Genomic DNA, 11,105 nt, shown 5'->3' on the forward strand with positions numbered 1-11,105 from the left:
TAATTCTTGATAATTATACTCGTAGCTGAAAGTTGTATGGAGCGTGAAGAGAAATTGGTTAAAGATTTACGTATGCTTCGCGACTCGCATGTTCGACTCGTCCTGCGTCAACTTCGACAACTGCAAGACATCGAACGGCTCAGTCGTGATTTTACTACCAAAAACTTAACTCAACACGTTCCACCTGCACGCCAACTAGATCTAGGAACCATAGAAACAAGGATTTGATTCTGGAGATCAACAATACTTTAGGTGTACGGTGTGTCTACTTGAAAAATCAGTCAAATAAATTTAACAAGTACGAATAAAGTGTAATTTTTACTAAAAAAATATAAACAAATAAAAATGTTTTTGCTGTATGTATTTTATTGTTTATTATTGAGAAAAATATGCAGTTATTATAAATAAATAATTAAAATATTTCAAACCCTTAAAGTGAATCAAGAGAAATATTCCATTAATACAAAACAGACATTATAAAATTAATTAACAACTCTAAAAATTTATGTAAACTATGAAACAAATGAAAACAAAAGTAATTTTGGGAAAAAACGCTGACAATTGATTATTATAAGAATTACAAAAAATCGACGGATTAAAATCGTTGCCTGTAAAAATTTGGCAGACTGCAAGAGAACGTGTCACCATGTCTCCAAGATTTTTATAGATAGCATCAATATCTATATAGGTACAATTTTTTTTACTCGTGCTTAAATTTATTAAAAGTTGAGATTCTTCTTTTCGGAATTCTGTCATATTTGTCGGACGCATATTTGTGTACAATGAGTAGTTTATTTTAAATCGAAAAATATTCAATTTAAAGTTGTATGTATGGCGAGACATAATGACGTCATATCGACATTTTCGGGGTGGTGGACACTCCATAAGCAGTATGATATATGTCGGACAAATTGATCACAATTTTTAAATTAACTTTATTAAGCAAATTTTGAAAAATGATACTTGTATGTATAAGGAGTCATAGTGACGTCATACTGACATTTTTGGAGTGGTGGGCACCCCATACGCAACATGATTTTTGTCGGACAAATAGACCACAATTTTTAAATTAATTTTATTCAAAAAATTCAAAAAATCAAAGTGGTATATACGGAGAGTCATAGTGACGTCATATCGATAATTCCAGGAATCGAGCATTCAAAATCACAGCAGGGTTGAAACTTTTCACATTAGAAAAGTTTGTCGAACTCATTGCAAAAAAGGCACTCACAAAGTTTTACATTTGTATGTGTCAAAACAATTTAAGGTCCTTGTACTGGGGACTAATGTAGGTACCCTTTTTTAAATTGCTTTGTTGTTGTGCGAATAGTAACAAAATCGAAATTAAAATATTCTTTATTCAAGTAGGCTCTGAAATCACTTTTGAATCCTCATGTTATAGTGTTGAATTTAATGTAAAGCTACCACCGGATCGGAAAGTAGATTTTACCGAGAAGAACAGGCAAGAAACTCAGCGGTTCTCATTTTCAACGACAGCTCTTTTTTTATAATATAAAAACCAGTTTCAATATCTAAAGCGTTACGCCAAACCACAACTTATGAACTCAATTTTTTTTTTGTGTTCCTCTAATATTCTTGTTTTAGCAAATATATCACGTATAAAAAGTTTTAACTAGTTAACACTCATTCTAACTAAATATAGGTTTTAACTGTAACATATACACTGGGAATTACATAAATCAATCATTGTAGTCCTGCGCCATGCGCTTCTTATGCCCTGGCGCCTGATCAATGACCTATATATTATATACGTTTTATTACCCAGAAATACTTGAATAAATAAATATAATAACCATAATCGAATCTATGTCAGCTGACTTTTCTTCCGCAATTCAAGATTATTGTTCCGTTTTGATTATTTATTACTTAAACAACTTGCCGTTTAGCGATTGTAAAAAAGTAAAGTAAGATACGTAACACTTACTTTCCCGAAGAGATATTTGACGTATAGTCTAATTAAACATACAATATTAACGCCTTTATGTTTACCAGTCTAACTGAATGCAGCTGAAAGAAACGTACCTGTTAGATTTGAACGGTGTCAACCGGTTACATCCAAACGAAATATCTGGAAAAAATTCGTTCGGATGAACCGGTACACGGATATTACATCTGAATAAAGGCTACCGATTGAACATGAAATAAATTTACCGGTTACATGTATAGAAGTCGACCGGTAATACCTGAACAAGGTCAACTTGTTACACCTGATCGATGTTTACCGGTTACACCAGAACGAAGTCGACCAGGTACAGCTGAACGAAGTCTAGTCTATTTGTTTTAACTGCAAACTTCATTTGAAATAAGGCACGTATTTTTGAATCGTTTGTTCGCTTCAGCTTTTCCCGAGGCGGCTCCGGCCTTTAACATTATTTTCCACCTAGTCCATCAGGTCTCTTGCCAACATCACGAATAATTATACGGGGCTTAACAAGAGCAGGAACCGACAGAGCCCTTTAAATTGTATCATTAAAAAAAATCGTGACGCAAAAGCCTGCTTATACGCCTCCTTTTCACACGGATATATAATTTAAGAGAAAACGTGTTTTATTTAACAGCTTATTATTTAAAAATCTATTATTTAAAGACAAAGAAAACTTGTGTATTTTATTATTTTTAGGGATGGAAGGAAACTCGTTCGAGTTCGACACCGTTCAAACTAAAACATTCGATTCAGAATCAACAAGTCGTCAACTTGACGACTAATTCGACAGTCACCGGTTGACAACATAGCGTCAATGAATGGGCAATGCGTTGTCATCAACATTACGTTGGCAATTTTGCGCCATGCTTTTACCTTCCTTTCTGTGTTGCTGTATTTGGGATTAATAAACCCTTGTATTTGTGTACTTCTTCCGCCAAGTTTTCTTTAGAACAAAAATAATAAGTATATAAAAATACGTGTATTCTATCTTGAATTAAAATTGTATGTACGTAAAAATTATGAATGTAGGGGGCGCGAACAGGTCGACCTGCTCGTCCTCAAAGCGTTGCTGACGTGGGAACAGTACATTATTAGCAACGAATAGCAAACGAATCGGATAGGTAGGAAGTACTTCTTATTCATTGAATATACTACCAAAAATAACTAACTACTAAAAATTGAATATACTACCATATATGATGTAAACTGTCAACTTCAATGCATTCGTTTTAATGTATAGTTTAATTGAAATGGAGTTGTCGTCTCGTCAGCCTAATCTAGATGTACCTTTATAAGCTTAAACTTTTAACGAACCACTCGGTAATTATTTATGATGTTAGAAATATATATTGAATTGCACAAATTTTAGAATTTTTTTTTTAATTACCATCTGTACTGTACTCGTACCTATTCAGTTTTATATAGGTGATATATTTTACCACGCATGCCAATGATGTGGGGAGGAATAAATAATAACTGTTTCCTAAAATATTTATTTCAATATACCGAGTTGAATTAACAATCCACGCACCGTGTGGTACTCTTAAGAGGAGTAAATGAAGTTTGTAATGTGGAGTACAAAAACATTTCGGGAAGAGAGGTAGGTTTAAAAAACAATATACTCGTAAGTACGAAAAATCTAACTTACATTGTATAGAACAAGTATTCAGTAAAATATAAAACAATAATGAAGTAAAAAAATCTTACACAATACCACTACACTCAGACTTCCCGTATTATATTACTTTAGATAAAATTCACACTTAGCTAACATTACACATTGTTTTTTACCACTATAATATTTTGAATGAATCTTAGACAGATACAAAATATACAATCTAGTAAGATATATGCAACAACAGAAATAAGACAGAGATCGACATTGTAACATGACATGCAAACATTGGAAGCAACTAATTCATTACAACATAATTATTAAAGATAAAATATCAAGTCACATCAGAACAACAGTAAAGTACGCATTGTAAATAAATAGTGAAATAACAATTGAAATTTTATTAATCTAACATTTATTCCATCAATTTGTATACGATAATATGATTTTTATTAATTAAATATTGACAAGTCTTAAATAGTCCTCGTCTCTATCATAATCATAATCTATGTATAATTCACTATTTATATTTAATAATTCAGTTTATCTTAGCGAAATATAAAAATATGTAGACAATATCTAAAGTGATTATTGTATTAGAATAGGTATGGAAGGGTTTTAAAGTTGCCACTCGATCGGTTCCACACTGTCGTATTTCGTACCGATGCACTGTGAGCACAAGTAAAGAATACCTACACGATCGCGCGTCAACGGAGAGCACAATGAAGGAGAGTCTACGATAGACACCGATTTTTAATATTATATTTGTCCTTTTAAACACTTAACATTCACATTTTAAAATTGATCATAATCGATTATTTAAAGACAGTAATTGATTTTTGGGAAGGCAGTCCAAAAGGTACGGAAGGATAATAACACGAATATCATAATGTTTATTAGTTCAAAATTGGTTGGTACGTTGTATTGCTGCTGCCTTTACAGAAACTCTAAGATGACGGTAAAGATGACCTTCTCAATATGTGGCGCCATGCATGTCGCACAATAGAGTGTATGCGAAGGCGAAAGGGTAGCATCGTACCGGACAAGTTCGCGCTAGCGACGCGCTCCAAACTCAACCGCATCATCGTCGGTGATATCTCCATGCCGCCACAGATTCAGGCGCGAGATCTTAGCATGATCTTGCGCAGCGCGGTATTCGGCCAGCATGATGCTAAGGCGATACTCATGAGTGTTCTCCATCAATACCAGGCCCTCCCTGATCAGGTTCTAATAAACATTGATTTTTTTAAATTTTTGTTAATTTTTAAAAGATAATAAAGATTAAAATCAATATTATTTATGTTAGTTAAATGATCAGGGCCACTTTTGGTCCACTGAAAGCACAAAAGTATTCAGATACATACCTTGCCGATATCGGCATTAGTAGTGGGATCAACAAGAGTTACAGCCACTGGAGTACCACGAATTTCCATGTTAAGCAGCAGCTTCTTATTCAGCGCATCCGTAGAAAAGGCGCGCACTGCCTCGTGCCGGTCATCATTATCTGTTGGGAACTTGACGCCCGCTAGAGTGTACTCAGTCGCATAAGGCGGTTCCCTCTCTGTACCCGGCGGCAATGGAGCCAGTCGCGTTGGACTAACAACCTGTGCATAAAGTTTTTTTTTTGTAATAATTATATTATTCATTTTTAATAAATATGAAGCTAGCAACTAATTTGTAATGTTGCAAAATGATGTAATTAGAAATGAATGTCACCTCTCTATTTCCATAATCGATGTAGAAGATTTGAGCCATTTTATCTTCTGTAATTTTCTCAATTTTAGCCCTGTACCATTGATCGTCCAATGTGAAGCGAGCAGCGCATATTTGTCCCTTCCTAGGCACATATGATCCAGGAAGAGGAGCATTAGTCTTAAACTCTTGATGTATTTTATCCATCAAAGATTCTAGCTTGTTACCTAGCTCCATGTTTTGAGCATAGAAAATTCCTTCATTTGTAATTTCAGTAACAACGACTTTTTCATATTTAACGACACGGTCCTGTATAGGAGCAGAGCGTTCTTTCTCAATCTCTTTTTCAACTTCTACAAAATCTTTCCATAGGCCAATGCGTTTTTTCATAGCATTTTCTTCTGCATTCTTAATAGTCCGAGCATATTCAGATGTTTCAGCAGTGTGATGCATTGAGGCGAGACCATGCTCTACAAGAGATATAGATAAATTCTCATTTTCTATCCAAAGCCAGCCAATAAAGTTACCAGCTTTATCCATTTCTTCAATTGTAACATTAACGTCACGTTGAAGGCATTTTTCTTTTGTAAACTGCAGAGCTTCATCGCCGAAAGGCTCTGCCTCTTGCATTCCACCGCCTCCTATGGCTGGGCGGGCACCTCTTGGGCAGTTAATTCCTGCAAGTAAGAATGTGACAAGGACCGATTCTTTTGGTATGTACAGTCTCATACGAGATCCACTAGCAACAAATTCCACAACAGCTTCTGTCTTTTGAGCTCGCTTCAAAAATGGGAAGAATTTTTTGGCCTTAGCAGAATCACCACTTGTGTCTTGTATACGATGAGTTGGGATATCTTTTTTAGCATGAATGCCTATAACACTTTTTTGTGCTTTTAATTCAGCCTCAAGCAATTTATCATAGTGAGAGCTTCTTTGATCATTGTCATTTCTGTATCTAACCACAGTTGCATATCCTTTGCTTACTAAAGCTTCTGCAATGTTACTGTAACAGAAATAGATGCAGTTGTAATACTGTATATCTTCAAATATTTCTTACCATAGCAATATTACTTACGTTCCGCCTGCCACAACTGTGCAGCATGTCTTTTCTGGGAAATTGTCTTTAGCAGGCTGAATATAGTCAACCATTACATTGACTTTTTTACCAATCAATTTTTTCCTTAGGAATTCACGTGCTTCATACATCCATGGAATATCATACAAAGGCTTGAAGCCTTTGGGCCTGGGCGATTGCTTACCTTCTTCATCTGGACTGTTCCTAAGAATAAAATAAACATTAATACCAATTAATCTGCAATATTCATGTTCACTTATCATGTTTTTTGTAAAGACTAATTCATGCCGTCAAGTTTGGAATAGTGTGTGAAATATACCACTCCTGTATGAGTAATACATGTTTAAAAAATTTTACACAATTAAGTAATCATGAATGTCTTACTTTTCACGAGGTGGTCTAATGCTGGCTAAGAAAATTTTCTTTTGGACATTAGTAGGCATTTTTACTACAAGAGCGTCTCCATTAACAACTTCCATAACAGTAGCTGTAAATTCTTTGTCCTTAGCAGCAATAACAGGAGCGTTACTGACATAATTAGTCCAGATACGTAGTTTAGCTTCCTTAGCTGAACGTTCAGCTGCTCTCAAAGTCGAAGCTCCTGTGTAGCAAAATAATAATATGCATAAAGAAATATAATATAAAAATATTACTGACTAGAAGGTTTATACAATATAATGTTATTTCATACCTGATTTCATCACTGCAATAGACCAGTCAACACATCTTGCAAATCCTTGTTTTAATAGTGCCTCAGCAATGTTTCCTTGAGGGTGCAAGATTGTGCCCACTAAGTTGTTGTTGTTGACTGACTCAAGAATAACATCTACCTCTTTTTGAAGTAGCTTTGATTCAAGGAAGAAACGGGCCTCCTCTGCATAGGGTTCTGAATCACCATCTTGTTTTACAGCAGGGCACTATTTATATTAAAGAATAAATAAAATCAATTTCCTTCATATAACAACAAAGCTAGAACTTATAATATTTGTTTGCATTTTGGAAATGTTACTTACTCGAATTCCTGAGAGCATCAATGTAACAGGTGTATAATCAGGCAGCAAACAAAGTCTGACAGTGGAGCCATCTCTGACATATTCAATGATGGCTTTCACTGGTTGTCCATTGAATTTATTCACAAATTGTTTGGGATTTTCAATACTCCACTTGATGTCACGAACATGGCTCTAATTGTAAAAAAAAGAAACATTTAGTAAAAAAATTATCTTCCTCAGAAACCATAAAAATAAAAAGAAATATCTAATTACCTGCAGATCAGACCCCCAAATTCCTTTACCTTGAGATCTAGCTACTTCTTCAATCTCAACAAGTCTTTTTAGTTGAGGAATGTTACGACCTCCTTCTCTCACTTTCACAAGACCTTCAGCTAACAGAGACTCAGTCATGTTTTCACTCTTTGTAGGATCCTTTCCCGCCCACACAGATCCATATTCTCTAGTAGCAGAGTTAGGAGGTTTCTCTGCAGTGAAAATAACCTCCTTTCCTACTAATTTCTTCCTAAGGAACTCTCGAGCTTCCCATGCAAACGGCTCATCCTTTGTTTCGGTGTCACTGCAAATTTGGATACATTTAGTTTACCAAACATTGGGATTGTTATGCAGTGCAAAGCAGTTTTGAAACAATATTAAATAATAGTATGTATTTGCCTGTAATTGTGCACGTGATTTCTTTGCAATTTTTTCTACACTGCTGAGCAGAAGATGAATGCATAAAAACAAATGAAATCTTGATATGCAAGCCCACATCTGAACCTACAATCTTCAGTTAAGTTTTATGTGTTCTGACTATTATAGCTCCATTTCAATAAATGATAGATTTTTCTAAAATCATATAAATTGTATGTTTTTTTGGTTATAATAATTATATAAACATTTATTTATTAATTGAAGATTATATTTTCACATATGTCTTCGCTATGCAAATTCGCTTGGCTGCCTTTAAAATAGCAATTGCAATTAAATTAATATTCAAATAGATCTTTAATATGAGTAAAATAAGCAATTTCATGACACACTGGAAATTGATATATACTTTTAAATGTACTGTGATGAGTATTGTAGTTATGTATTTTTAGGTTATATTCTATTTATTACCTACCTGCTCTAGGAGGATTTCTGTATTATTTAGTTATTCAATGTACTCATTGAAATATGAAATATACTTAAGAATAGTGTTTTAATTAGTGCAAATAATGACTACAATGCTGTATTACACAAAAATGAATAAAATAATGCAAATAAAATAGTAGCATGAATGCTGAGAGCATGTGTGGATCCTTTGTGTGTTAAGTGTGTTTTAACAACACCAGTTTGAATAATTAGAATCGAAATGAGAATTTATAATTTAACCAATCATAATTAAAGCTGTTAATTATGATTGGTTATATAAGCTTTAGCTATTAGACTATCGGCTATTGAGTGATGAGAAATTTAATTTTATCTTATTAACTAAATACAAAATATCGCTGTGCCTTACTGTTTTATAGTTTAAATTCTGTTTTGGTTCAAGCAAAATAAGAGTTGTTTGTTTTTAAAGATAAAAGATCTATATGCAAAAATAGTTGTATTTTAACATTCAATAATTATCACAAAATATATACAAAAATTACTCAGTAATAAGTCATATTTTTATAGTCAAGTAATATTTATCAATGAATGGAAATGAATTTTTTACTATAATATTTGATAATAGCTTTTTCAGGTTTTCACAAACATAAGGAACCATGGACACATCACCTATCCATTCACTTTTGTTTGAAGAAAGTAATCTAACCATATTTTTATTTTACTTAGTGCAAAGTGCAAACATCAGTACTAATTTACTGTTTTCGTACATATTGTCGCTATATAATATAAAAGAATGCTTATAAAGCTTATTAAGAATTAGGCACTTACTTGTTGGCAGTTCTTTGACGAGCTAGTTTCGGTGCAGTGATGCCAGAGAGAGCGATCACTTTCTCCGGCGGTGGTCCACCTTGTGGTTGTTTTCTGATAATAATGGTATCTCCCGACAAAACCTACGCAATATATAGAAATAAGTCAAAATCAGAAATTGGTCCTATAAGTGAATAACTAATTAGATTCACTTTTTAAGCGATTTGTCCTATTCTTATTCTAAATGATGTTTCATCACTTAAGATTAGCCTGAACATTAATTTTAATATGTTTACACTTATAGAGAAAATCAAGTACCTACAGTGAAAAATCGATCAATGTTATGTTGAAAATTGTGGACGCGGTGCCAACAGGGCAAACGATACGGGCACGAGGTATCGCGAATATTAGTACACCTTTTCTAATATATAAGAAAAGAAGAAATTAAATGAATTACCTGCTTCACTATTCCAATTTTATAAGCAGGGGTGGGTGCTGTTGCACTCATTTTTAAAACAAATTATTTAGGCAACGTGGTAAAGGATTAAGAACATAAAAATCACTGACGACTGAGCTTCTTCCAGGGCTGGCGAAACGTGGCGAGGCGCCAGTGTTACCTATACGGAAAATGAAAGACAACAGTTCAATAACTTAAAAATTACTTTCACTCAGTGAATATCATAATATTACCAATTAATTAATTTATGAATATTGTTTTGCCTTCCTATGGTAAATTATATAAATCATTGTTTTTATTTTTGTATCTTTCATATAATTATAATGATAATTCGCTATTAGACTATCTAATAAAATAAAAACGTATAGGCTGTTTTCATACTATCAACCTTACAACAAATGATAGATATTTAATTCTTCTAATAAATTCTAGGAAAATAGTAAAGAGCATACAATTAGTACTTTTTAGAATAAAGAGTATTTAAAGGCATTTTAGTTCAAATATAATTGGCTTGGAAATTTTTTTGGCTGCCATTAATATGCAAAAACGATTAATTACTATAACAACGAATACTAAAATTATACAAAGAGAATACTCTTTTTTGATTCAATGAAAAATCTGTTTTAATTACAGGCTGATATAAATAAATAGAATCTCTACTAAAGATATCTATTTCATTTTTGTAAAAACCCTATGTTGTAAAGAAACGAAAAATTTACGATTGTTTCATAAGTACGAAAGAAACATAATGATTCTGGTCCGATGACGATAATAATGATAAATAGTGTACCACTTGGATACTTGGTATCTTCTCACTCTACAACGCATTGTTAAATCTCACTCTACAATCGCGTAGAGTGGCATTAAGCGTGGCAGTAAAATCATTTCCAACAGTTCTTTAGAAAATTAATAAACAGATGATGGAATCAATGTCACAGAAAGTCAGTATATTATTACGCATATGCACTTTAAAAACTCTGTGAACGCATATTATTATAATACTTGTTTAATAGAAAATACGTAGATTGTACTTTAGAATTAGATTTATTTGTTGTTTTTTCAAGTTTCTACGTAAATATATTTTTAAAAGTTTGCTTTTTGGTATATTTATAGTTATTATAAAATATGATTAGTCTCCGACAGAGGTTTCACTCGCTTGTGAGGGCGGAGCCGTCGGACCCCTCCCACCACTTTGACTTACCACCAGCAGTTTTTAAGCATTTTATATGCTTTCCTGAAGCCTTGACAACGTGTACCAACTACGTGTCTTGACGTACCCACCGAATTGTTTGACATGAGCAAATTTTTGCCCATGTCAAACAATTGAATAATATAAACAAATTATCAGCTTAAAAATATAGCAATGCGGTAGTCTGGTCATTCAGAAAACCTAAACGATTCCCAGTTAAATAGATCCGTCTAATTGATTC

At 33.3% G+C, this 11,105-nt stretch overlaps 1 protein-coding gene across 1 annotated transcript; it reads right to left on the minus strand.

Moving 5' to 3' along the window:
- Positions 1–3,422: 3,422 nt before the first annotated feature.
- On the minus strand, positions 3,423–9,835 carry LOC113404161 (staphylococcal nuclease domain-containing protein 1). The gene is made up of 10 exons (XM_026644960.2): positions 9,676–9,835; positions 9,240–9,361; positions 7,593–7,896; positions 7,341–7,511; positions 7,019–7,244; positions 6,712–6,928; positions 6,328–6,531; positions 5,277–6,255; positions 4,925–5,164; positions 3,423–4,787 (listed from the first exon to the last, which is right to left on the minus strand). The coding sequence occupies exons 1-10, from the start codon at positions 9,724–9,726 to the stop codon at positions 4,614–4,616; spliced, it is 2,688 nt and encodes an 895-aa protein (XP_026500745.1). The 5' UTR covers positions 9,727–9,835; the 3' UTR covers positions 3,423–4,613.
- Between the last annotated feature and the right edge of the window lie 1,270 nt (positions 9,836–11,105).

Source organism: Vanessa tameamea, chromosome Z (assembly GCF_037043105.1).
Source record: "Vanessa tameamea isolate UH-Manoa-2023 chromosome Z, ilVanTame1 primary haplotype, whole genome shotgun sequence".
Taxonomy (NCBI): domain Eukaryota; kingdom Metazoa; phylum Arthropoda; class Insecta; order Lepidoptera; family Nymphalidae; genus Vanessa; species Vanessa tameamea.

What these genes read in the sequence shown, in the direction of transcription:
- LOC113404161 (XM_026644960.2), bottom strand. Translation starts at nt 9,726, where the DNA reads ATGAGTGCAACAGCACCCACCCCTGCTTATAAAATTGGAATAGTGAAG. An exon ending in TCGATTATGGAAATAGAGAG is followed by an intron (nt 5,165 to 5,276) that starts GTGACATTCATT and finishes CTTTATGCACAG; the next exon opens with GTTGTTAGTCCAACGCGACT. An exon ending in CTAATGCCGATATCGGCAAG is followed by an intron (nt 4,788 to 4,924) that starts GTATGTATCTGA and finishes AATGTTTATTAG; the next exon opens with AACCTGATCAGGGAGGGCCT.